The sequence below is a fragment of the Ahaetulla prasina genome, chromosome 4 (genome assembly GCF_028640845.1).
Source record: "Ahaetulla prasina isolate Xishuangbanna chromosome 4, ASM2864084v1, whole genome shotgun sequence".
Classification (NCBI taxonomy): domain Eukaryota; kingdom Metazoa; phylum Chordata; class Lepidosauria; order Squamata; family Colubridae; genus Ahaetulla; species Ahaetulla prasina.
Window position 1 is genome coordinate 115,063,735 of NC_080542.1, and position 27,220 is coordinate 115,090,954.

Consider the following 27,220-nt stretch of genomic DNA (forward strand, 5'->3'; position numbering starts at 1 on the left):
GTATGTTCTGAGTTTAAAAAACAATCTAATTAGCCTTAGTTGGGATTACTGTACTGTCACAATCACGTTATTTAACTATTAATGGTGGAGGAAAGAATAAGATTCAGAGCAGGGAGAGGCTAAAAGAGTAATAGTTTCAGGATTTCTAACAAGTAACAGCATTATTATTGATTTATGTCTAGCACAGCTGAGCAAGGTTTCCATCAGAGGCACACAGAACCCAAGGAAAGCATCAATTATTCTTACTTTTACACTCTGCAGCATTGTTCAGATACATCAACAGAACTTTGAAGCAATCAATGCACATGCTGCCAAAGGCTATTATCTAACAAGTCCGAGAGGAATTTAGTAAAGAACTTCTAATTTGTAGAATTTGGGGAGTTTGGTGAAACAGATTTTTTTAAAAAAAGATACAGTAATAAGGGAGGATCTCTTTTCCTTTTGTGACCATGGGTACTTTTACATTAGGCTTTTATTGTGCAATGGTAAACAAATATACAATCGAGTAAATGCATTATCAAAACATTTAATTTTAAAAGACAATTTGATATTTTTTTCAGCACCCTGTATTTAAATACTGCCTAGCCCCTGTAAATCTAAAAACAATTTTCTTGAACAGCTATTACAGGGGCGTACCTCCTACCTTGAGGATTACACCAGTGTGAGTTTCAAATTTTTTTACTACCGGTTCTGTGGGCGTGGCAGGGGAAGGATACTGTAAAATCTCCATTCCCTCCCCAATCCAGGGGAAGGTTACTCCAAAATCCCCATTTCTTCCCAATCAGCTGGGACCTGGGAGGCAGAGGGGGGTGAATTTTTATTACCGGTTCTCTGAATTACTCAAAATTTCCACTACTGGTTCTCCACTACCAGTTTTCCACTACCGGTTCTGTGGGCGTGGCTTACTGAGCACGGCATGGCTTGGTGGGCGTGGCAGGGGAAGGATACTGTAAAATCTCCATTCCCTACCCAATCCAGGGGAAGGTTACTCCAAAATCCCCATTTCTTCCCAATCAGCTGGGACCTGGGAGGCAGAGGGGGGTGAATTTTTATTACCGGTTCTCTGAATTACTCAAAATTTCCACTACTGGTTCTCCACTACCAGTTTTCCACTACCGGTTCTGTGGGCGTGGCTTACTGAGCACGGCATGGCTTGGTGGGCGTGGCTTACTGAGCACGGCATGGCTTGGTGGGCGTGGCTTACTGAGCACGGCATGGCTTGGTGGGCGTGGCAGGGGAAGGATACTGTAAAATCTCCATTCCCTCCCCAATCCAGGGGAAGGTTACTCCAAAATCCCCATTTCTTCCCAATCAGCTGGGACCTGGGAGGCAGAGGGGGGTGAATTTTTATTACCGGTTCTCTGAATTACTCAAAATTTCCACTACTGGTTCTCCACTACCAGTTTTCCACTACCGGTTCTTACACATGGCTTGGCCAATTGTTTGCAAAAGATTTGCAAAGAACGTTCTCTAGAATCTTAGGAGATTGAATCGCAGTCCTCAATGCCCCAAAAAACTATTCAGCCCTGTCTTATAATTTGCTTACCTTCTATTTAATCCAGTATCTGAAACTGGTCAATATTGACTCCCAAGGGTTAAATGATGATGATGACAATGATTATTTTAATTATTAATTATTATTAATTTATTAATTAATATTAATTAATATTAATTAATAAGATTATTAATTAATAAGAGATCAGCATGCCTACCATCCCTATCCTAATGTACCCTTTATTGTATTCATTTTATTTCTTTTCTATTTTCTCTGTTATGAAAAAAATATAAATTCAAAAGAGACGTAAGTAAAAAGTAGGAACAATGCCTTAACAGATATCACATACATTTACCTCTTTCTTCTTCCTTTCTTCTTCTTTCCGTTTCTTCTCCTCTCTTATCTGAGCCAATCTCTGTTTTTTACGTTCCAGCTCTGCTTTTAAGTCACTCTTGTCTGACATGATGATTCACTGGTTAGGGAGTAAAAACAGAAGATATCAGTGTTCTGAACCAAAAAGAAGTAATTTTTTTTAACCTCCAAATATTGATTGGCATCTAGAGTGGGAAAAGGAGAAAGGAGAAAGAGTTCTGATGTGATTGAAAGAATTCCTTGATAATAGCCTAATTATATTGTGCAATGGTAAACAAATATACAATCGAGTAAATGCATTATCAAAACATTTAATTTTAAAAGACAATTTGATATTTTTTTCAGCACCCTGTATTTAAATACTGCCTAGCCCCTGTAAATCTAAAAACAATTTTCTTGAACAGCTATTACAGGGGCGTACCTCCTACCTTGAGGATTACACCAGTGTGAGTTTCAAATTTTTTTACTACCGGTTCTGTGGGCGTGGCTTACTGAGCACGGCATGGCTTGGTGGGCGTGGCAGGGGAAGGATACTGTAAAATCTCCATTCCCTCCCCAATCCAGGGGAAGGTTACTCCAAAATCCCCATTTCTTCCCAATCAGCTGGGACCTGGGAGGCAGAGGGGGGTGAATTTTTATTACCGGTTCTCTGAATTACTCAAAATTTCCACTACTGGTTCTCCACTACCAGTTTTCCACTACCGGTTCTTACACATGGCTTGGCCAATTGTTTGCAAAAGATTTGCAAAGAACGTTCTCTAGAATCTTAGGAGATTGAATCGCAGTCCTCAATGCCCCAAAAAACTATTCAGCCCTGTCTTATAATTTGCTTACCTTCTATTTAATCCAGTATCTGAAACTGGTCAATATTGACTCCCAAGGGTTAAATGATGATGATGATGACAATGATTATATTATTATTATTATTATTATTATTATTATTATTATTATTATTATTATTATTATTATTATTATTCATAGTGCTATTAATTGAAGTAATATCCACTTGATTATTTACACAGAATAAATGGGGGGAAATAAACAATTTGAAACATCATAAAGGGGATAATGATTCTAGCATCAGCTGTTGCTTTCCATTGAACCATATGCACAATTTCCAAATTTAGAACTGCAAAATTCACAGGCAGCTATAATCTGAGGAATAGCCAACCTCCAATCTCCATATTAATCTCAGAACGTCAATTTAGATTGGCATGATTATAAATGTGAGTGCAATTTTCTTCAACCATCTTATTATGAACAACTAACAGAAGCTAGCTTCTGAAATATAATCCCTCCACATTACTTTTTCTTGATGGATTGGTGAATTAATTGACTAATTAATAAGATTATTAATTAATAAGATTATTAATTATTAATTAATATTAATTAATAAGAGATCAGCATGCCTACCATCCCTATCCTAATGTACCCTTTATTGTATTCATTTTATGTATTCGGTTCATGCTTATATATATTATCTAATACGTACTCGACAAATAAATAAATAAAATAAAAATATGTGCCACTGAACCAGTATCGACTCAAGTATGACTATATAGATTTTCTCCATATTCCTCCAATCACGTATGGTTTAACTGTGACTATACAGACGATCAGTATTACTTTAGCAATGAAGAACTGTGTTTCTAACTAACTTCTTTCCCCCCCACTCAACCTGTAACTTAATTCCCACTCCGGTATGTTCTGAGTTTAAAAAACAATCTAATTAGCCTTAGTTGGGATTACTGTACTGTCACAATCACGTTATTTAACTATTAATGGAGGAGGAAAGAATAAGATTCAGAGCAGGGAGAGGCTAAAAAGAGTAATAGTTTCAGGATTTCTAACAAGTAACAGCATTATTATTGATTTATGTCTAGCACAGCTGAGCAAGGTTTCCATCAGAGGCACACAGAACCCAAGGAAAGCATCAATTATTCTTACTTTTACACTCTGCAGCATTGTTCAGATACATCAACAGAACTTTGAAGCAATCAATGCACATGCTGCCAAAGGCTATTATCTAACAAGTCCGAGAGGAATTTAGTAAAGAACTTCTAATTTGTAGAATTTGGGGAGTTTGGTGAAACAGATTTTTTTAAAAAAAGATACAGTAATAAGGGAGGATCTCTTTTTCCCTTTTGTGACCATGGGTACTTTTACATTAGGCTTTTATTGTGCAATTGTCATGCTTTATTCATGGGACCCCAAGCATCCAAAAGTAAGATAAAAACCAGAAGCTTTACAGTGAGAGCCAAATCTAAAACAAGGAGATTCCTGACTGTAAGACTAATTAAGCAATGAAGCAGCCTGCCTACTGAAGTGGTATTTGCTTCATCACTGAAAGTTTTCAAGAATTAGATAATTATTTGTACAGATAATCTGAGAATTCCTGCCCTTGGCAGGCAATTGGACTAAAAGGCCAGCAAGATCCCCTTTGTGAAACTATGATTTTATTGGCTGTCCAGACCAGTGGACACCAACCTGTGGTCTGCGGACCACTGGTGGTACGTGAGAAAATGTTGGTGGTATGCGGCGCATCTGGGTCAAGGAGCTGTTCTGGGATAGGCAATGGCCAGTTCCAGAGCTCTGGAAGATGGGACTGGCCAGGCAGCTCATGGTGGGGCTGTAAATCTCCGCTGTTGAAGGAGGCTCGGGCAATTTGTAACTTTGCAGCAGAGCCCTCGCTGGCTGGAATGAGGTAATGGTGCAAGGGAGGGGGGAGAAATGGTGGTGCAGGCGGGCCGAAGCAACGGTTGACAGGAACCTGGGCTGTTTCTTTCCCCTGATTTAGTTTCCTGTCAGCTGAACCCACCAGTTGCTGTCCCCGCCCCTTGTCCTACCTTCCCAGTCACTCCTCATCTGGCAAGGGAAGGGGAGGGGGGGAATGGAGATGCGCTCCATATTCCAGAGCAGGAGTTAGATCTCATGGCTGTTTCTCCCAGTCCTTGTTGGTGCTCCTGCACCTCGGCCTTTTGGGGATTTGCTTGATTTCCTCTTGGCCCCAAGACACTGGCTGGCCCATGAGAAAGAGTGGGAGAAAGAAAGATCCAACAAGACATGATGTTTCGCTCCCACTGCAAAAAGAATAGGGCCTTGTCTCACTCAAGCGAGCCTTGTCTCTAAGATTGAGGTAAAAAGAATTGAGGTTTTTTTTGTTTTTTGAATTTATAACACAATTATAAATTTTCCCCACCTCAAATGGGGAAATTCTCCATCAATCAGTGTCATAGGAGGAAGCTCTAGAGCAGGGGTGTCCAAACGTGGTCCCTTTAAGACTTGTGGACTTCAACTCCCAGAGTTCCTCAGCCAGCTTTGCTGGCTGAGGGACTCTGGGAGTTGAAGTCCACAAGTCTTAAAGGGACCAAGTTTGGACACCCCTGCTCTAGAGCATGGGTGTCAAACATGCAGCGTCACGTTGTTGTCACATGATATTTCACGATGTTTTTTCCATTTGTAGAGCTGGCTTGGGTGTGGCCTGCACATGATGCATCCAGCCCGCAGGCCATCAGTTTGACACCCCTGCTCTAGAGGGTACATAAAAGGAATATGAAGTCTATAATGATTCTTGAGATCTCAGCTTTCACTCATCTCTTATAAAAGAAGACACACTGTGCCTACAATAAAACAGCGCAGTACAGACTTGTCTCCTATGCATATAATTAATTTTTCACTTTTCAGACCTATTTTGGCTGGTGGGGTAGGGATAGGACCATTTTGACTATTTAAGTAACTCTCTCACACTTGAACAACTAAGTTATAAAGAATAATAACCAAAATCAAACTTCAATACTAGATTATTGCAATTCTTTTTTTTTTAACTTCTATTAGACTTTTCCAATCCAACGGCTAGCTTTTTCATGTAGATACTCAGAAGAAGATGCCAAAAATTAGCTGATTTTTCAAACGGAAGCAAAAAGTGATCAATATAAAGCTTGTCTGGAATGCACATTCGAAGCACTTAAACAAACTTCCTATGCACAATTAACCAGACACTGCATTTTTTCCCCTCATTAGTAAACTCATCTGCTTTTCTCCATACACAGAAAGGGGAAGGGAAATAAATGAAACATTTTTCCCCAACCAAAATGACACCACACTTTTAAATATTTTTTTTATAAAATTACAAAAACAATGTAATTTTTATAATTACCATTTGAAAGGGTTAGAGATATCAGCAAATTATAAGAATAGATAATTTTATACATATAAATGTTCCAGTGTTTCTAAAAATTTAGATAACATAGTATTAAAATATCAATCCTTTCAAAGTTTATTCCCCACCCATCTCCGCCAGGGAATATTTAGTGAATTGCATTGAGCATCCTTTCATTGACAGTCTTTTTTATACAGTTGTAGAATATAAAAGTTGCAAAAAGATTGCAATCTTTTTCCAACTTGGGAGATACATGGTTGATTTAATATTCCTCTAAAATCCCCCAATCTGTTATTTACAGATAACTTGGCAAAATCTAACTGATCTTGTTGTGATGGCCTACATGTATTATTTTATGCCTTCCCATCACAGAAGAATAAGCTTCCTTACCACTGAAAGACTATCTTATTAATGAAGGCATAGAGAAAGATCCTGCAAAGATTAACATTAAAGGGGAAAGCCTCTCTTTTTGTAGGCATTTCTAAAATCTATTTTTATTAAACATGGGCTGGAGATTCTGAGGGTTAGAATCCCAGCTCTTCTGGAAAGTGCTAGATCAAGGAGGCTGATTCATGCAATGTGGAAAAAAATGTGCTGACATAATATGAGGAACATATCCAGGAGGTAGCTAGCTTTAGTAGACTTTGATACCCTAACATTTGCACAGAAGAATCAAATTGGCAACATTTTAAAAATGTATCTGGTTACTTTTTTTGCAGAATCACTGAGTTTTCAATATTGGAAAGGATCCTAAAAATCATCTAGAACAACGTCTGCCTTGATGCAGGCAACTTGCAAATGCAACATCTCTAGTAAATAGTCGCCTGCTTTAATACTTTTGGAGAACTGAAAAGCAAATGTATCTCTACTGCATCAGCTTCACTTTCACACAGATTTTAATCCTTACTCTAATATTTAGCTGAAATCTAGCTGAGCTGTTCCAACCATTTATCTAGCCTTATTTTATACAGCAACAGAAAATGATCAGCTAAATCCTCCACAATGACCAGTCTTCCCTTAATCTTTATCACAAAATACCAGTATTAAAAAATAGAAGGAATCAGGGGATCTTACTAGATGACATTCCAAATCCCCCATCATTTAAAGGTATTTTAAACCCCCATCATTTGCCTTCAATTTTAAAAAGGCATCATAATGAACAAGTGAAGCAATTATAAAGCTTTAATTCAAATAATGTGCATTATTCAATATTTTAAGAAACATTTCACAGAAAACAGTTAACATTTTATTTAGTCTCCTTAGCTCATATATGCAAATGTCAATAAATATAATAAATTAAATGTGTACCACTTACCTAGAAATAAGTGCTACTTAAGTAAATGTGAATTTCTTGTTCTACCCAATACAGCAAAAAGCTATAAAAGCTGCTAAATGTTTTGTTACTTTAATAGAAAATTATATTTTAATGAATATTTTCTCAAATGATATTCTACCAGTGGGTTGATACTTAAATTCCCATAATCCTACTAAGGGACCTTTGACTATGCTCAATGGAACTATGACAGTAGTTGAGGTCCAGGGCAACCAAAAGCAAAAGGTTCCTTTTAATCTACTTGGAATTAAACCCATTATAAAATCACACAAATTTATTATAAATTACCTTATATATATATAAAAGGGAACACTTGGGATCCCATCCTTGCAAGAAGCAAAGCTTATATGGGTCAAGGCCATAGGAAAACCTTGCCTCTGGAGATGTGCCTAGCACCTTCCTCTTTGGTCTTCTATGAGATAGAAAAGACACCATTTAAAAAAAAGAAAGGCAATTGGAGGCCGGTTGCTATGGAATAGTTGAGTGATTGGGAGGCCATATTTATTTCTTATTTGTTGTTAAACCACCAGGTCTTGTCACTGCTAGGCAATCCAGAAATACTTGCAAAAAATAAATATGTAAATAAAGACAAATATCCAAAAAGGTATCAAAAAATTGATATCTTTTGATTACTCAATAGGTTAGCCTTTTCCCTATTTGGATCAATCTCTTTCTTATCAGAATAAACCAAATCACTCTCTAAAAGCATGTTTGTCTACCTAGCAACTTTAAGATGTGCATACTTCAACTAGTGACTGGGGAATTGTGGGAGCTGTTGAAGTCTTAAAGCTGCAGAGATTGGGAAGAACTGTTCTACAGAGTAGTATTTTATTTCCTTCTATCCCCAAGTACCGATGGAATGCAAAATGGCTAGCATGATAGGATCTGACCAAACCATCAAGTCCACAAATCCGGAGCTCCTACACTAGCTTCAAATGGAATGCTCATATCATTCTCTTCAGGAAGACACTCCCACTTCAGAGACAGCCTTTTAATGCTAACGTATTTCATATTTTGCAACCTGTTCTAATTCTCCTCCTCCTGGGATGGGAACCGGGAAGGGCGAGAACGCGCGCGTAATAAATGCATTCAAAAAAAAATTCACGAGCCACCATCTCCTTGCCAGCTGAAGCCCTCAAAACCATCTTGGAGTCCAGACTTACAGTCACGAACCGCATTTAGGTTAACTGCGGCATATACCTTCCCTCCCAGTCGCTATCTAGGCAAATCCATCCCGAAAAAAACGATTCAACTGCAGCTTGTAAGGCAGAGAAAAGGGGAGATAGGAAGTAAGAGCAGGACATCACCCACAGAGAGCCAAATTCAACCCGGTGGCAGACTGGCATTACCTTGCGCAAGGATTTGTCGTAGGCTGTCTTGCTGTTTTTAGGCAGTTTCTAGAGAGCTAGCCGAGGGAAACCGCGGGCTAGCAGGTACCAGTTGTTACCGCTGGAAAGATGCTCGGTTGGCTTCTTTTTGCCACCGATAGCAGAGATTCTGATAGCTGCTGCGACGACCGCCTCTTCCAGAAATGTGCTGCCTCACGCCGGCCAGACTCCGCCCCGCCGCGGCCGCTTCTCTCCCACCTCTATTCTGGCTCAGACGGCGCTGCCTCCTCCCAGACCTTTCGGTTCTAGGTCAGAGAAGGCTAAACTAACGCAGTCTGCAGCTATCCACAAGCCAGTAGGGAAGGGGGCCGCCATCCTTGGATGTATGGGTGTAATTTCTTCGCAGGAAGAAAAGAGCTTTCTGGCTTTAGGAGTTGCACATTTAATGGCAAGTAGCTTGGATTATCCCCAGATCTCCTTGATTCATCCTTGTTATTGGTGGTGTTCTACATACAGGTAGTCCTCAATTTAGTGACCATTCAGAGGTGCAACGACACCGAAAAAAGTGATTTATGGCCATTTTTTTCACACTTATGACCATTGCAGTATCCCCACGGTCATATCAAAATTCAGATGGTTGCAAATGGTTCGTATTTATGAAGGTTACAGCATCCTAGGGGCATGCAATCTGCTTTTGTGACCTTCTGGCAAGCAGTCAATGGAGAATCCAGATTCACTTAACAACCATGTTACTAATTTAACAAATGCAATGATTCACTTAACAAATGTGGCCAAAAAAAATTCATAAAATGGGCCAAACTTGCTTAATGTTTTACTTAGCAACCTGTACCCCATCTTCCACTGGTAGTTCTGGAGTGTTTCTTCAATGTACCATCTCCTTTTCTTAACATATTGCTACCAGATATTCTATAGCAATGTGAAGTAAAAACATAAGACCTCTTCATGCCATTGTACTGTTCAGATGTTGAAAACCTTCTTTTAAGCCAACCCAACATCATTTTAACTACCATTAACCTCAAAAAGCTGAGAACTCCATAAGTGCATCTGTGCTTCCTTCAACAGACTAAATTTATAGGCATTAAAAGATGCTGATTCAATAGCAGCACACCCATTCGATTGGCATAGAATAGATCAATAATAACTGAAATAAAGTATATAAATCTGCTACAGTAAACTCCAAGCACGCATCATACTACAGGAAAAGAGTTTTGTTAAAAACTGCTTGATTATACTGAATATTGATATGGATTTATGCTACCTATGACTTTAAGGTATTCATACAGATCATGCAAGGTGATTTTATTATTATATATATGGATTAGCACTTGATTTTAATAAATGTAATAAATAATTTGTCCTAATTAATGTAATTAGTGTCCTAATTTGTTATCCATGTAAGCAGTAATAACCAGTAAACTGGTTCATTTTGGGTGATCTTGAAAAATTAAGCAAGATTAGTTAATACTTTAATGGGAGACACACACACCATCCCACTATAGCTATATGGTAGATAGCAAAGGAAAAAAAGAGATAATGGTAGTCAACTTTTTTATTATTGCTAAGAAAGCTAAATGGATGTGTCTATGATATTAAACTTTAATTAAAGATAGAATTATCCTTTACCAATTAAAGTTGCAACCTATCATTTTGTGCCTGATTACAATTGATGTTTATCAGTTGTGTGAGAGAGAAAAAAACAACATGCCGAACTATGAATTCAAAGGAATCTACTGTTCTATATTTTACATGAAGATATGTTTCTGAATGTACGTACCTTCTGCTATTCTAACCATAGACTCAACTAACAGGATGCCTAGATAGAATGATGAAGAAAACTTTATTTTGCATGCTTCTTTATTTTGAGAAGCATTCAGATTTTATCCTGCAAAAGCCTCCTAAACCTCAATCATTATAATTGAATATTCTTTAGGTCAGTGAAAATGATAAATGTTTTAGTATTACAGTATTGCAAAGAATGGCTGATGATTATGACATCGAAATCAGTTTGGACCATCTATTGTTGCCTTTTTTCTTTTTATATCACTGACTGCAGCTACAGTTAGCCATCCTTTTCTCCATCTTCCCAGACTCAATAGTCATTCACTGGATTCTCTGTAAATCCTGGTATGAATGTATATACTTTTGAATCTTCTGAATATCACCCTGATATCCCAAATAAAGAAGTCATTTCTAACAGTTTTCACCTGGGAAAAAAAAGCATTTTAACTCAGACATGGTGTTATGTTTCAATAAATAAGTAGTAATAAAGCTCAGTCTACTTCCAAATACCAAATTTAGCATAATCTCTTTTTCATTCATGAATGGAATTCAATGCCTTGAAAGCTGATGCCTTTTCCTTCATGATCTGGATTAATTAATTAATTAATTAATTGGATTAATTAATGAACTATATGCACCCTTTTAAAGTCCATACATGTGACCAGGCACTTAAGCAACTCACTTATGAAAAATTAATTAATTGCATTAATTAATTAATTAATTAATTGCATTAATTAATTGAGAAATGCATAGAATCAGAATAGATATAAAAACAGCACTGAGGCACTGATCACAGCAGCACAAGAACAGGCACCAGATTCCTAGAAAAAGAGGTCTACCACCCTAGGCAGGACTCAAAGTGCAGACTGTGCAGAGAGAGACAGTCCAACACATAGGGGCAGGTGTAAGATGCAGACAGGAACAGTATGCATCAAATGGCACAACCAAGTAGTCGGCATTTGTACAGAAATATCCATACAATATCTGTACAAAATACAGTCTAGACCTTCCTAAGTCTAGATGGGAGATCCCAAAGAAAGTTGTGAAAAAAGGGCTAAGATCCTATGGCAGGGGTGACAAACTCGTGTTGGCATGGCAGCATCACGTGACTGATTGTGACTTTTCCCCCCCCTTCACTAAATCAGGTGTGAGTATGGCCAAAGCGTGACGCATCCAGCTCATGGGATGCGAATTTGACAGCCCTGTCCTATGGGACTTCCAGATCCAAGCAGATAAGCAGGTGCTGGCCAATCATCCAGACATTGTGATGGTAGACAATGACTAAAAGACAGTGATGGTGATAAATGTAACAGTGCCAGGTGAAAACAGTCTAAGGAACATAGAGTATGAGAAACTGGAAAAGTACTAGGTACATATAGAAAGTAAAGGCGAAAGTGGTTCCAGTGGTGGTAGGACCACTCGAGGCTGTGACTCCTAAGTTGCAAAAGTGGTTTCAACAGATCTTATGTACAACATCTTTGAGAATAGAATAGAATAGAATAGAATAGAATAGAATAGAATAGAATAGAATAGAATAGAATAGAATAGAATTTTTTTTATTGGCCAAGTGTGATTGGACACACAAGTAATTTGTCTTGGGGCATATGCTCTCAGTGCACATAAAAGAAAAGATACCTTCATCAAGAAACATAAGGTACAACACTTAATGATAGTCATAGGGTACAAATAAGCAATCAGGAAACAATATTAATATAAATCGTAAGGATACAAGCATCAAAGTCACAGTCATACAGTCATAAGTGGAAGGAGATGGATGATGGGAACAATGAGAAGATTAATAGTAGTGCAGATTTAGTAACTAGTTTGACAGTGTTGAAGGAATTATTTGTTTAGCAGACTGATGGTGTTTGGGGGAAAAAAACTGTTCTTGTGCCTAGTTGTTCTGATGTTCAGTGCTCTGTAGCATCGTTTTGAGGGTAGGAGTTGAAACAGTTTATGTCCAGGATGTGAGGGATCTGTAAATATTTTCACGGCCCTCTTTTTGATTCGTGCACTACACAGGTCCTGAATGGAAGGCAGGCTGGTAGCAATTATTTTTTCTGGAGTTCTAATTATCCTCTGAAGTCTGTGTCTGTCTTGTTGGGTTGCAGAACCAAACCAGACCGTTATAGAGGTGCAGATGAACAGACTCAATAATCTTTGCTGGTAAGATTAAATTGCATCACAAAGAATGTGACAATTTAGTCAGTTTACACAAAATGGTAAAACATAGTAACATAATTCTGAAGAGATTAATTTATTTTTGTCAGAGCACTGAATTACAGAGCACTGAGTATGATTTATGCATAATTGTATCGTGTGTATATACTTGGTGACTATATTTTAACTCAAAGAATTTTAATACTACATCAGTTGAGGTTTTAAGGAAACTGTTTAGAAGAAAACTGTTATTATTGCCTCCATGTAAAATATATATTTTATAAGAACATGCAGGGAAAATTAATTCTAAATAAATTGCTGTAATTGTTAAGACTCTCATGCTTCTGACAGCCATATAACATTATTATTTAACTTCTTAATCCAGTCTTAACCAATCCTCTCCATACTTCATACTGTATTTTTATTTATTAAATATTTATGTGTCATTTGTTATAGCAAAAAAATCTTAACAGAACAGCTTGTAATGTGATTTAAATAGTAGAGCTATAATTTAAAATTTTTTAAATGAAATAAATAGTTCTGCTTGATGAAGGGCAATTTAAAACTCTGACAATATAACAAACCTTACAAAATAGAAAGGGCTTTGGAGATGTGTAAAATCAAAAAAATGCTTTGGAGGAACAAGAAAAAGGAGCACATATTTCTGCAGCAATAAATTAGTAACATTACAATTTTGAGAATTTTCAATTACCGGTATTTTCTGTTCCTGAAAAATACTTTTTATAGTCGATAGTCATACAACTTTAAATAATTCTATATAACATTCTTCATATCTTGGGATATATATATGTATGTATGTATGTATGTATGTATGTATGTATGTAGTATGAATGTATGTATGTACATGTAGGTCTTGGCATATTTGGGTCTTTTCCCGTGTAAGGTTGAGAGTATCTTGGCGACGTTTCGACAAGGTCTCACTCATCATCTTCAGGCTGGTGCTTTTGGCTTCGTGCCTGTGCGAGCAAAGCGTGGTCGGAGCTGCCATCTCTCTATAAATACTGGTGGAGAGGTGGGGAGTGTTGCTGTAAGCAGGTTGGTTGGCTGTGTGGTTGCATCTTGATTGGTAGATGGAATGGGTATTTGCAGATTAGTCAGCTGTTTCGTAGCATCCTGTGTGGAGGCTGATGCGCCCCCCTCCGATCCCCACACAAAGCAAACTGACTGTCGTGTCCCACCCCCCACTCCGACGAACGAGACAAGGAAGTCCGTGACAAACTTGGCAATGAAGCCTCTGCAGCTTGCCAAGTCCCTTCGAGGTTTATCAGGCCAGGCAGGAGTCCAAGTTGTGACTTCAGCGATAGGGTCCGGTATCAGTAAACTCAATAAGACTTTGCTTGACTCAAGGTTGGAATGCCAAAAGCAGTCCTTTACATAGGCTGTGGGGTGTGGCTCCATGACTCAGCATTTATCCAGGCCTGCCCCACCCTTCCTTCTGCTGGCGTCGCCTCTCAGATCTCCGGAAGCGAGGATCCTCCCATTCTGAATTGTCTTCGGCTGGATCTGCTGGCAGCTTCTGGGAAAGGGAGGGGTCAGAGGGAGTAGGGCCAAGTAATTCCAGCACCTGGCTGCCTTCCTGCTCTGATGGCTGAGCCAAAGGAACACACGCTGTACGAGTAAGCTTTATCGGGCTTGTCCTCCCACTTCTGGAATCCTCTCCAGGGATGGGGCCAGGGCCGTTCATCTTCATTATCAGACTTGGAGTCTGATAACAGGCCCAGTTGGAGACGGGAGGGGCCCGGCTGAGGAGAGGAGGGAGGACGAGTCAGAACACTGACACACGCCAGGAACACATGACAAGACCTCGGACTTGGAGCCAAACCAAAACCCGGGATGCTGCATCACAGCCATATGCTCAAAACATCACATCACAGAACTCCAGAGGCCACAACACCAAAGCTCAGGGCATTACAACACAACCTACTACCCAGGATGTTACAGCACAAGATTCAGGAGGTCACATTTGCAGAACTCAGGACATTTCCAGGAAGCCCTTACCATTACAGGAGGTCACATTCCCAGAAATCAGGATGCTTCCACACAGCCTATTAATCAGGTTGTTACAATAAAAAAGACTAGGACCACGCCCACACAGGATGCTACGAAACAGCCGACTAATCTGCAAACACCCACTCCATCTACCAATAAGGATGCAACCACACAGCCAACCAACCCGCTTACAGCAACACTCCCCACCTCCCAACCAGTATTTATAGAGAGATGGCAGCTCCGACCACGCTTTGCTCACACAAGCACGAAGCTGAATGAACCAGCCTGAAGATGATAAGTGAGACCTTATCGAAACGTCACCAAGATACTCTCAACCTTACAGGGAAAAGACCCAAAAATGCCAAGACCTACATACCTATACCCGTGAAAACCTATGAATATATATATATATATATATATATATATATATATGTAGGTCTTTGGTTATACGGGTTTTCTCCCGCGTAAAATTGGAAGTGTCTTGGTGACGTTTCGATGAAGTCTCATTCGTCATCTTCAGACTTCAGCTTCGTGCTTCTGGGAGCAATGTGTGATTGCAGCTGTTTCTTCCTTTTTAACTGCTAGTGGGGGTTTGAACTGATTGGGTGGGAGCTTGGCTGTGCTCTGATTGGATGGGGGTTTTTTGTGCTCTGATTGGATGGGGGGGTGTCCTGTTTGGGTGGGGATTTGGTTGTGCTCAGATTAGTCTGAGCTGCAGGGGGATTTGAGCTGGTGAGCTGCATTGCTGTTGTTTGGCTTCGTGTTCGTGTTCGTGCTACATTTTCATAGTGGGTGTCAGTCTGCTGCATGTATGGATTGGAGGGGTTGAAATGGCTAATGTTGCAGCTGCGGTCTGGCTTCTGGTCCTTGGTCGTGCTTCATGATCAGTGTGGGTTTGGGTCTGCTTTCTGGGTGGATGTGTGATGGTGACATCCTGTGTGGACCTTGTGAGTGTGGGTCTGGTGTCATTCCTCGTGTTAGGGACTCGTTTGTCAATAAGGGCAGGTTTCCAAATGGCTGGTAGGTGGGAGGTATCATCTCGTTTGTTCATGCTGTATGGGCGTTTTTCTATCTCGATGGCTTCTCTGATTATTCTGTTGTTAAAGTGTTCAGTTTTGGCGATAGTTCTGGTCTTTTTAAAGTCAATATCGTGTCCTGTGGCTTTAAGGTGTTGGACCAGGGAAGAAGTTGGTTCCTCTTTTTTGACTGAGTTCTTGTGTTCTTCAATGCGTGCACTTATTCTTCTGTTGGTTTGTCCGATGTATGTGGTGGGGCAGGCGGTGCATGGGATTTCATATACTCCTTGATTTTCTAACTCAATTTTGTCTTTGGGGTTTCTTAGGATGGTGGATATTTTTCGGTTTGTGCAGAATGCTGTCTTGATGTTGTGTTTGTGGAGGATCTTGCTGATTCTACCTGTGGGCCTTTTATATATGGGAGGAGGGCTGTGCCATTTTCTTGTTCTCTGTCTTGGATTTTAGTGGGGGATTCTTTCTGGATTAGTTTGGTAATCTTATTTCTCTGGAAACCATTGGATATTAGTACATTAGTGAGAGTGTGTAGTTCGGTTTTTAGGTGTTGTTCGTCAGCTAAGCGTTTTGTTCTGGAGATGAGTGTCTTGGCTAAAGAGTTGATCTGTGCTGGGTGGTGGTGTGAGAGTGCATGCAGATAGCGGTTTGTGTGTGTTTTCTTCTGTTAGATGGTGTGTCCTAGGGAGCCATTGGGTTTCCTGTAGACTAAGACATCTAGGAAGGGAAATTGGTTGTTAACTTCTTTTTCCATGGTGAACTGTATTTTGGGGTGTAGGCTATTGAGGTGTGTGAGAAAGTTGTCAAGATATCAGAAAAAATTGGACAAATTTTGCAATGGTGGGAAAAGACCTAGATTAGTGAAGAAAATGTGGTATCAAAATCAAAAGGAAGGTGGATTAGGAATCCCCAAATTATTTAATTATTACTGTGCATATGGTATCCGGATAGTGGTAAAAATACTTAAAGGTGAAGATAATCATTGGAGAGACTTAGAGTTAAGGGATATAGAGAAATTTGGATCAAGGTGGTTTTTAGATAAAGCAAACTCAAAATGTGTAATTAGAAGTTATTGGTTAAAGGGATTAAGTAAAATGTGGAATAAATTTGTTAAAATTTTAATTCCGGATATAATCTTTTTGGGGAAGACAATTGGAAATTGGCTGATTAAAAATAATATAAGACGTAATGAAGTGATTAAAGATGAAAATATAGAAACTATTAGAGAGTGGTTAAAAGTTTTAGAAAATGAAAGGAGGCATAAAGAAATTATTGAAAAATTAGGGTTAAGCTGGTTTGAAAAAATACAGATAGAAAAATGGACAAAAAAATTAAGGGAAAACTATTCGATAAATAGATGTGAAACTGAATTTGAATATTTAGTATCTCGGATTATGAAAGATGAAATTGGGCTAAAGGGACTCATTAGCAGGGTTTATAAGATTATAAACTCTGATGAAAAATTACAAAGAGTGATGAGGACAAATTGGGAAAAAGATCTTAATATTGAAATACCAGAGTCAGATTGGAATGTGAATTGGAATAGTAGAATTATGAGAACCTTATCTATAAGGATTAAAGAGCATAATTATAAAGTTGTTTGGAAATGGTATTTGACTCCAGTAAGATTGTCGCAAATGGATAAAAAAATTAGTAAAAAATGTTGGAGATGTGAAATGGAATTGGGGACTTATGAACATATGTGGTATAAATGTGATAAGGTTAAAAAGTTTTGGCAACAATTGGAGAAAATGATATTTGAAATAATGGGGAAAGTAATAACTTTGAGAGTGGAAACTATATTATTGTTGGTAATTAAGGAAATAGAATTAACAAAATATGAAAAAGAATTGATTAGAATTATGATTATAATAGGTAGAATTATAATAGCTAGATATTGGAAACTAGATGTGATTTTTAGAATAGAAGAGTGGAATTCTGAAATGTGGAAATTAGCTTTAAATGATAAAATGACATGTGATATTAAAATTAGAAGTGGTGTGTATAAAGAAGATATTTTCTGGAAGACTTGGAAACCATTTGTGGACTATGCGCTTGGAACATTGGACGCTTCGGTACCTGTACCTCGAGAATGTGGATTTTGGCAATCATGAGGATATATCCGAAGACCCAAATCTTCCTTCTTCTTTTTTTATGTATAGCACAAGGGTGGAAAATGTATTTTCTTTTTTTGTTTGTAACGTTAAAAATTTATAAAAATAATAATAATAATAAAAAAAGATTTTTCTAGAGCTTGGGTTTCAAAGTGTTCCATGTAGAGGTTGGCAATGACAGGTGAAAGGGGTGATCCCATAGGTGCTCCTTCTATTTGTTTGTATTTTTGTCCATTATAGATGAAGTATGTGTTGGATAGGCAGTGGTTGGTCAGATCTAGGATGTGCTTTGGGGGGTTATATTTGTTTTGGATAGCTGTCAAGGCTTCTTTGATTGACACTTGGGTGAAGAGGGATATGACATCAAAACTCACGAGTAGGTTGCTGGGTTTTAAGTTTCGTTTCTTTATGATCTTTATGAACTGGAATGAGTTTTTTACGTGTGAGGCGATGGATTCTGCATAGGGCTGTAGTTGTTTGGTGAGAAATTTGGCTAGGTTTTGTAGAGGTGAGCCTATGGAGCTGACTATGGGTCTGAGTGGGGTTCCTTCTTTGTGTATCTTGGGGAGACCATAGAGCTTAGGGCATCTGGATGATTTCTCTCTGGGAATGATTCTTTGTTGGATTTCTTCGCTGATGGGGAAGGCTTTTATTTTGGATCTAGTGGTTTTTTCTAGGTAGGTGGTGGGGTCTGTGTTTAGGGGCTTGTATGCAGGGTCTTGGAGTAGGTTGGTTAATTTGGTTTGGTAGACAGATGTGTTCATAACCAACACATTAACCAACCTACTCCAAGACCCTGCATACAAGCCCCTAAAAACAGACCCCACCACCTACCTAGAAAAAACCACTAGATCCAAAATAAAAGCCAAAACTGAACACTTTAACAACAGAATAATCAGAGAAGCCATCGAGATAGAAAAATGCCCACACAGCATGAACAAACGAGATGATACCTCCCGCCTACCAGCCATTTGGAAACCCGCCCTTATTGACAAACGAGTCCCTAACACGAGGAATGACACCAGACCCAAACTCACGAGGTCCACACAGGATGTCACCACCACACATCCACCCAGAAAACAGACCCAAACCCACACTATCATGAAGCACGACCAAGGACCAGAAGCCAGACCGCAGCTGCAACATTAGCCATTTTCAAACCCCTCCAATGCAGCAGACTGACACCCACTATGAAAATGTAGCACGAACACGAAACGAAGCCAAACAACAGCAATGTAGCTCACCAGCTCAAATCCCCCTGCAGCTCAGACTAATCTGAGCACAACCAAGCCCCCACCCAAACAGGACACACCCCCATCCAATCAAAGCACAAAAAAACCCCATCCAATCAGAGCACAGCCAAGCTCCTACCCAATCAATTCAAACCCCCACTAGCAGTTAAAAAGGAAGAAACAGCTGCAATCACACATTGCTCTCAGAAGCACGAAGCTGAAGCCTGAAGATGACAAATGAGACCTCATCGAAATGTCACCAAGACACTTCCAATTTTACGTGGGTGAAAACCTGAATAACCAAAGACCTACATACAAACAGCCGCGAAAACCTCAGAAAACATATATATATGTGTGTGTGTGTGTGTGTGTGTGTGTGTGTGTGTGTATGTATGTATATGTGTGTGTGTGTGTGAGAGAGAGAGAGAGAGAGAGATAAAAACTAATACCACCCAGTAAACAGAAAGAAAAACAATAAAAAGGTATCAAAGAAAAAGCTAAAAGTGCAAGAAAGAATAAAGTAAAAAATATAAAACAAAGAAAAAAGGTGTAAAGAAATAGCTTTTATCTACAGCAATTATACGTACAATTATAAATTTACATTTTTATCTAAGTTACAAGTATCTCTTCTTTTTATAATTTATCCTATCTAATCAACAAAAGCATAAATCATAAGTTCATTTTTTCTGTTTTCCAGAAAAAAGTCATTAAGTTATATAAGAATGTTGAATGAATGGTAGTTATGACAGGTCTTGTCTGGCCATCCCAACACCTCTGAGGTCACATGATCAGAATCTGGGTGCTTGGCAACACATTCACACTTATGACAGATTGCCAAGTGTGACCATTTGCAACCTTCCCTACCAGCTTCAACTGGCAGGGGTTAAGTTTCTGTCCCCTAGCCACTCTGGGTTGATATTGACCATTCATGCACCCCTATGAAACCTCCCCAATCCATATCACATCTCTGCTCCTTGCCCAACCCCATGTGGCTCCTCCTTTGCATACTCTGTCCAGTCCTCCCTGACCCACACAGTTTTGTGCACCCTTCCCATTTTGTGCCACATATCTCTGATCCCCTCATAGCCTCCCCGTTACATACCCTTCTGAACTATATCTCCTTGCTCCCTTCTCCACCTGGCAGCAGCCATCTAACCTGCTGCCAGCTTGGGACTTGCAACTTCTTGCCAGCTTCCCCACCGGATTTGCTTATGGGGAGTCAGCAGGAAGTTGCTTGCCCTAACAGTCATGGGATTCAGCTAATAGCAATCAGGGGTGAAATCCAGCAGGTTCTAACAGGTTCTGGAGAACCAGTAGCAGAAATTTTGAGAAGTTCAGAGAACCAGCAAATACCACCTCTGGCTGGTCCCAGAGTAGGGTGGGAATGGAGATTTTGCAGGGGATATCCTTCCCCTTTAGTGGAGCTGGAAAGGAGATTTTGCAGAATCGTTCTCCTGGAGTCAGGTGGGAATGGAGATGCCATGCCCACCAAGCCACACCCACAGAACCGGTAGTAAAAAAAAAAATGGATTTCACCACTGGTGGCAACCAAGATTGCACATTGCACAATCACATTGCTTAGCAATGGAAATTCCAGTCCCAAATGTTGTAGAGAGGTCTACCTTGGATTTCCTCTTCTATTTTATTCCTTATTGGGAAGCTCTATAATATCAGGCATTGGCAGATGCAGAAAGGCTACAGTTAAGTCACAATTCTGCTTCTCATGCTCGCCATGGTTAATCATCAGTGGCTATCTAAAGTCCTATAAATTTTGAAGCAGAAGATTGTTTCAAATGCCATGATTTGGAAGTGGAGCTTGTTCGGGTATTGTAATGCATCGATCCTAAGTTTCAACTTGGCAAATGAAGTCTAGGAATTTTGATAAACTTTCTTTATTTCAATTTATATGATTCTCCTTCTTTACTTCCTCTCTTACTACTTTGGCTGTCAAAGAGGATACAAAGTTCTAGTTTTTATTCTTTTGGCTGCCATTTAATTGATGCTGTTGCAGTGTGTCTTTGATGTTGTGTCCATCTTCTTTTGGATCTGCCTTATGTTCTTTAACTTTCTCCTCTTTTTGTATCCGCTTTGTATGGTATGGAATTCTAAGATATCGTCTCCAGGTGAGCAAATTTATTTATTTATTTATTCGTCATAACAATATATACAAGTATAACATAAAGGATTATATAATATATAAACATATATATGAGGAGAAACAAGGTACTATAAACACATATATATATAGGGGAAGAAACAATAGACCAGGAACGGTAGGCACATTTGTGCTCTTATGCACGCCCCTTAGAGTCCTCTTAGGAAAGTGGTGAGGTCAACTGTAGATAGATTTAGAGTAAAACTTTTGGGGTTGTGAGAAGAAACCACAGAGTCAGGTAATGCATTCCAAACATATATAATTCTGTTACAGAAATCGTGTTTTCTGCAATCTAAACTGGAGCGGTTGACATTGAGTTTAAATCTGTTGGTAGCTCTTGTGATATTGTTATTGAAACTAAAAAAGTCATTGACAGGAAGGACATTACAACGGATGATTTTGTGAGCTAAACCTAGGTCCTGTCGAAGGCGACGAAGTTCCAAGTTTTCTAGACCCAGGATATCAAGTCTGGTGGAATAAGGTATTTTATTGGTTTCGGAGGAGTGGAGAACTCTTCTTGTAAAATACCTTTGGACACGCTCAACTGTGTTGATATCAGATATATGGTATGGGTTCCAGACAGGCGAGCAGTAATCAAGAATTGGCCTAGCAAATGTTTTATATGCTCTGGTCAGTAGCGTGGTGTTTTTTGAAAAGAAGCTACGTAGAATTAAGTTAACAACTCTTAGAGCCTTTTTTGCTATATAGTTGCAGTGGGCTTTGGCACTTAGATCGTTAGATATAAAAACTCCAAGGTCTTTGACAGGGTGGGGGTCATCTGTGAGGTAATGCCATCAAGCATGTACTTTGTGATTGGGTTCTTTCTTCCAATATGCAGGACTGAGCATTTACTGGTTGAGATTTGTAGTTGCCAAATTTACATGGTTGCTCTTCTCATATTCATGGCCTTAGGCATCTAATAGCCTTAAAAGAAAGTACAGGTAGTCCTTGGCTTACAACAGTTTGTTTAGTGATCGTTCAAAGTTACAAAGACATTGAAAAAAATGACTCATGACCATTTTTGTAACATACGACAATTGCAGCATCCCGATGGTCTCGTGATTTACATTCAGATGCTTGATAACTGATTCACATTTATGATGGTGTCCCAGGATCATGTAATCATCTTTTGAAACCTTCTGACAAGTAAAAAGTGAATGGGGAAACTAGATTCACTTAACAACCATCTTGCTAATTTAACAACTGCAGTGATTAACTTAACAAATGTGGCAAGGAAAGTCGTAAAATGGGGCAAAACTCACTTAACACATTTCTCACTTAACAACATAAATTTTGGGCTCAATTGTGGTTGTAAGTTGAGGATTACCTATATAAAAAGAGAAACAATAGCAAACAACTCATATACATTAGTCCTCAATTTATGGCACAATTGGAACCAACATTTCCATTTCTAAATAAAGTCGTTTTTAAGGAGGTCATGTCTGATTTTAAGACCTAAATTTTTGAAACATAGCAACGATCATTTGGATGTGGAAAAGAGATAAGAAATCAGCTAAATGGGTAGATTTATTTTATTAATTTTATGCTTTCCTATCAGTGATGATTCTTGGTGACTTCCTGGAAAAGTCTCTGCAGTTTTCTTGGTAAGATTTCAAAAGTGACACTTTCCCAGACCTGAGAAAGTATGACTGGTGCAAAGTCATCCAGCTGGATTAAGATGGGTCATCCTAAAATAGAACTCACAGTTTTCTGATTACAAGCGTGGTGCCTTAATTATTACACCAAACTGGTTCTCTGTAAATTTTAATAAAGTCAGCACATTGACAAAGATAGAAATTTGTTCCAAAGGTGCTTTTTCAATAGGCAACTGGACTTTCTGGTTTTTCTTTGAAGACGTTTCGCTTCTCATACAAAAAGGTTTTTCAGCTCTGAAAAGGCACATTTGGAGCAACCATGATCTGAATGACTGAGAATCTCCATAGACATTTAACTAAATTTGTTATTAAATGTAAAAAAGTTAATCAAGGCTAAATTGGGATGGATTATCTACCGGGAAAGGAGATAACCATCCAAACATTAGTTAAAGTAGAAAGAATACCTTTCTACTTCATTTGTTTAATGTTTGTTTGTTTGATTGATTGAGGTATTTATATATTTATTTATGTGCTTCCCATCTTGTGTAGAGGCAATTCTTTCTTACCAAGGTAAGGAAGGACAAGTTCCTTACTATGTTACAATTCCTTTTGGGAGTGGGGTGTCATTAAATGGCCATGTTAATTTCTTATTCATTTTAAAGAGGCACTGTATTAATGCCTTGCGGCAAACAGTGACCACCAATAGATAGCTGTATTAAAATACTGTGCTTCAGTTTATGAGTTGGCAGAAAAGTCTACCAATATAAATCGTGCTGCCCAAATTGCTGGCCCCTTTAATAAACAAGGTTACCAAAAGGTGTTGTGCCACCTGCCCTCTACTGGTAATCTAGAAGCACATACAAACCAAATATCTGATCATTTAGTTTAGGACAAGGGCAGGTTCCTTTAAGACAGAGGCAAGACACCACTTAGCTAGACAATGGCATCACCCATAAATAGAACTCTGTCTTCTCTGGATTAAGTCTCATTCTTTTGGTCCTCATCCTAAACACTGGTTCAGAACACTAACTGTTAGTAAGAATAATATTATTATTATCCTATTATTGAGAATAATATTGTTATGATTATTTATGTTGGAATATATGAATCCTGGTAATCAAATCATTCACAAAATGAGATGTATAAAAATAAAAAAAATTATTTCAAAAAAAAAGAAGTAGTAGAATTGGATGTCATCAGTGGTGGGATTCAAAATTTGTTACTACTAGTTCTGTGGGCGTGGCTTAGTGGGCATGTTGTGGCTTGGTGGGTGTGGCTTGGTGGGCGTAACGGGAAGGATACTGCAAAATCTCCATTCCCACCCCACTCCATGGGAAGGATAATGTAAAATCTCCATTTCCATCCCATCCCACTAACCTGCTTTCCAGCTCCATGTGGAGAGCAACAAAGGAAGACCCAGCTGATCAGCTGGGACTGGATCAGGTGGGAGGTAGCGAAAGATAGGGGTGGGGCTAGTCAGAGGTGGTATTTGCCGGTTCTCTGAACTACTCAAAATTTCCCCTACCGGTTCACTGGAACCGGTCAAAACTGGCTGAATACCACCTCTGAATGTCATCTACATTTTGATGGTATCTTGGCTCATATCATTGGAGATATCAGAAATCCAAGGTAGATCTGACTAGGAAATCAGAGTCATAGATCAAGCTATGCAGCCGAGAACTAGCACACTCTCAAGCAATCATAAAGATGCCCATGATCTACTTGTACCATAAGGGAACTATACCGATTTGCCATTTTATCACCACCTGTATTCTATTTTCTGTCCTGTATTTCCTGGCTTTTATAGTCAGTTAATATGGACTTTAATAATCGTCTAGGATATTGCCCAAGCATGGCCTGGCCATCTATTGCACCTCCTCCCACCTAAAAGCAGGTTTTTGAAGGGACAACATGTGGAATTTTGAACAAGGCCACCTTGTATGCTAGCAGCAATATTTGTTGGAAGTTTCTTCTATGGATATTTATTATTTAATGGAGCATACTAATCAGGCACTGTGGCTTGTTATAAGTCAGAGATAGAAATCAGTGTTTGTTCTTGTCTGATGGTACCAGGTTAATCAATATGGATGTAGGTTTCTGGGCCCAATTCTAGTGCTATGCTATAAAACTCTATGTAGCATAACACCAGGGTAAATAAGGAAATGTAACTCTGCTTGAGAACCTGTTTTGAAATACATTGTCTTGAGTCAGAATGATTTGGGAGGTTTACAAATATTGCAGATCAGCAGATAAGTAAATACATAAATTGAGAGTGGCAATTTAAATCTTTGCAAAAGCAAAACACAGCGGAAATGAATTTACACATACAGCATACTGCAATCAGCTTGCAGGATGCGGCTGAAAACAGCAACAGTTGCCAATGGTATGTAGATTAGATTGCTTGCAACACTTCCTCTAACTAAAATAAAGGTGAGGTACACAACTTGCCTTTTGACTTTAACCCCAGGCACCTCTCCTTTAACAAAATGTTGCCACCAACTTAAGGAAAGTCCATTTTCTGATGCTTTCTAATTTTTTTATGCCAATGCCAGGATTCTTTCCATTCATATCCATTCACTTAGCTTTTGATCTCCATGCAAACCCAGCAGGAGATTGTCTCTTCCTCCTCACTGCACCTGCTGTGGATTGGTTTTCATAACACCTTATTAGGAATAATTGCCTGTCAGCTGCCTGCAGGCTTTCTAGTGTAATCTAGACTTCATAAGTGTCCTTTCTTAACTTCCTGTCAAGTTGCTGGCATAGGAGGGAAATTGTTTAAAAGCTCCTGGGGGAAAAAAAAGGCTAGAGAGACACAATAGCTAATTAGCTGTCTGTGCAATCCAAATAATCATCATCAGCCCCCTCCCTCTTTGCAGTTTAACAATATCTGCCAAGTGGGGTTCTTCTTAACAATGCATGGGAGGTGCTGAAAGCCAGGGAATTTTCTATTATACTGTGCAGGGCATTATATAGTTTAGCATCACCATATCAAACTTCTAAGGACTCTATGATGGGTGTATTAAAGCTGATCTCAATTTTAATTTCTCTATAAGGCTGGTGAGTAGTTCTGTCCTAATAGTGCCAACCTAGCAGTTCGAAAGCAGGTAAAAAATGCAAGTAGAAAAATAAGGACCACCTTTGGTGGGAAGGTAACAGCATTCCATGCGCTTTTGGCATTCAGTCATGCCGGCCACATGACCACGGAGATGCCTTCGGACAGTGATGACTCTTTGGCTTTGAAACGGAGATGAGCACTGCCCTCTAGAGTTGGGAACGACTAGCACATATGTGCGAGGGGAAACTTTACCTTTTGGTGTATTGCAGAGCACATTAAGGTGCAGTGACTGTACATCCTGTAGCTACTGGTAGAATGGCAGGGAAGGAATCAAGACTATCTTCTCATTTCGTTCTATATTATGGGTCAGAAAAAGCAAGCATTTGGCTGAGATTAGATAAATCTGGTTTAGTCACTGCTATCACTGCATACAAACTGCTAATGTAACTCACCACTAGATGTGGTGATGATCTTCCACATGGGGGATCTGGAAGTGAAGTATGATGCCAAAGACTCATGCTTTCTCCCATGCTGCACACCATCCACCAATAAAGACTGGAGAGTAGGAGGACTATGTTCACTATGTGTAGGCACCCAATAGGAGTTAGTCATGTTCTACCTACTCCCTTCAGATCCTCAGCTCACCACCAAAATTATCCATCATGCACACAGGAAATAGAAACTTGTTTGAAGATAGGAAGAACCACTTCAAGGTTGGTTCAGAAAAACATGAAATTTGTAGGCCTCAGCTATGGACTGTGATGAGAAATTATTTAAGAGCTGTCAGTCAGGCATCCTCAAGTCAACTTTAGGGGACAGGCAGACATACATTTAAATATCTGCTGAGAATAAATTCCTGGATAAGCAGCAACTGCTGACTATAAAGTTAGACCTTCTTATATCTCTACTTTATGTTATAGATTTACCATATATACTCGAATATAAGCCGATCCGAGTATAAGCCGAGGTCCCCAATTTTACCCCAAAAACTGGGGTAAACTGGGGACTCGAGTATAAGCCGAGGGTGGGAAATGAGGCAGCTAGGTCGGGAAACCCTCCTCCCTCAGCCGAGAAGGCTGGCGGCTCCGCCCGATAATGAGTTGGTCAATAAACCTTGGTCTGATAACATTAAAAACATAAGCACTTCGGGATATTCTGATTCACGGAGGGCTAGTCTTCCAAGAGGGTACCATACCCTGGTAAGAATACATAGGGAACTTTCCAATCCTGGAAAAGGATCTTTCAGAATAGCATTCCTAATTATAGAATGAGTTCCCCAGAATCTTTCTTTTCCCAGATAAAGAAACCTGAACAAATGGCTCTTTGGCATCCATGAGAGATCAAGCATTGTCATCATCAGCCAATTGTGTCTGACCCTCAGCCA

The 27,220-nt window shown here is 39.2% G+C and overlaps 1 protein-coding gene across 4 annotated transcripts in view; it reads right to left on the bottom strand.

The window, feature by feature from the left end:
* The window catches only part of DYNC1I1 (dynein cytoplasmic 1 intermediate chain 1), a 223,585-nt gene extending 214,721 nt beyond the window's left edge, over positions 1 to 8,864 (bottom strand). For all 4 annotated transcript variants that reach the window (XM_058183264.1, XM_058183263.1, XM_058183266.1 and 1 more), the window contains exons 1-2: positions 8,709 to 8,864; positions 1,851 to 1,967 (exon numbers count right to left, since the gene is read on the bottom strand). In XM_058183264.1, the coding sequence (XP_058039247.1) occupies positions 1,851 to 1,958 (108 nt within the window). In that variant the 5' untranslated portion in view covers positions 1,959 to 1,967; positions 8,709 to 8,864. The remainder of the gene's footprint in view (positions 1 to 1,850; positions 1,968 to 8,708) is intronic.
* Between the last annotated feature and the right edge of the window lie 18,356 nt (positions 8,865 to 27,220).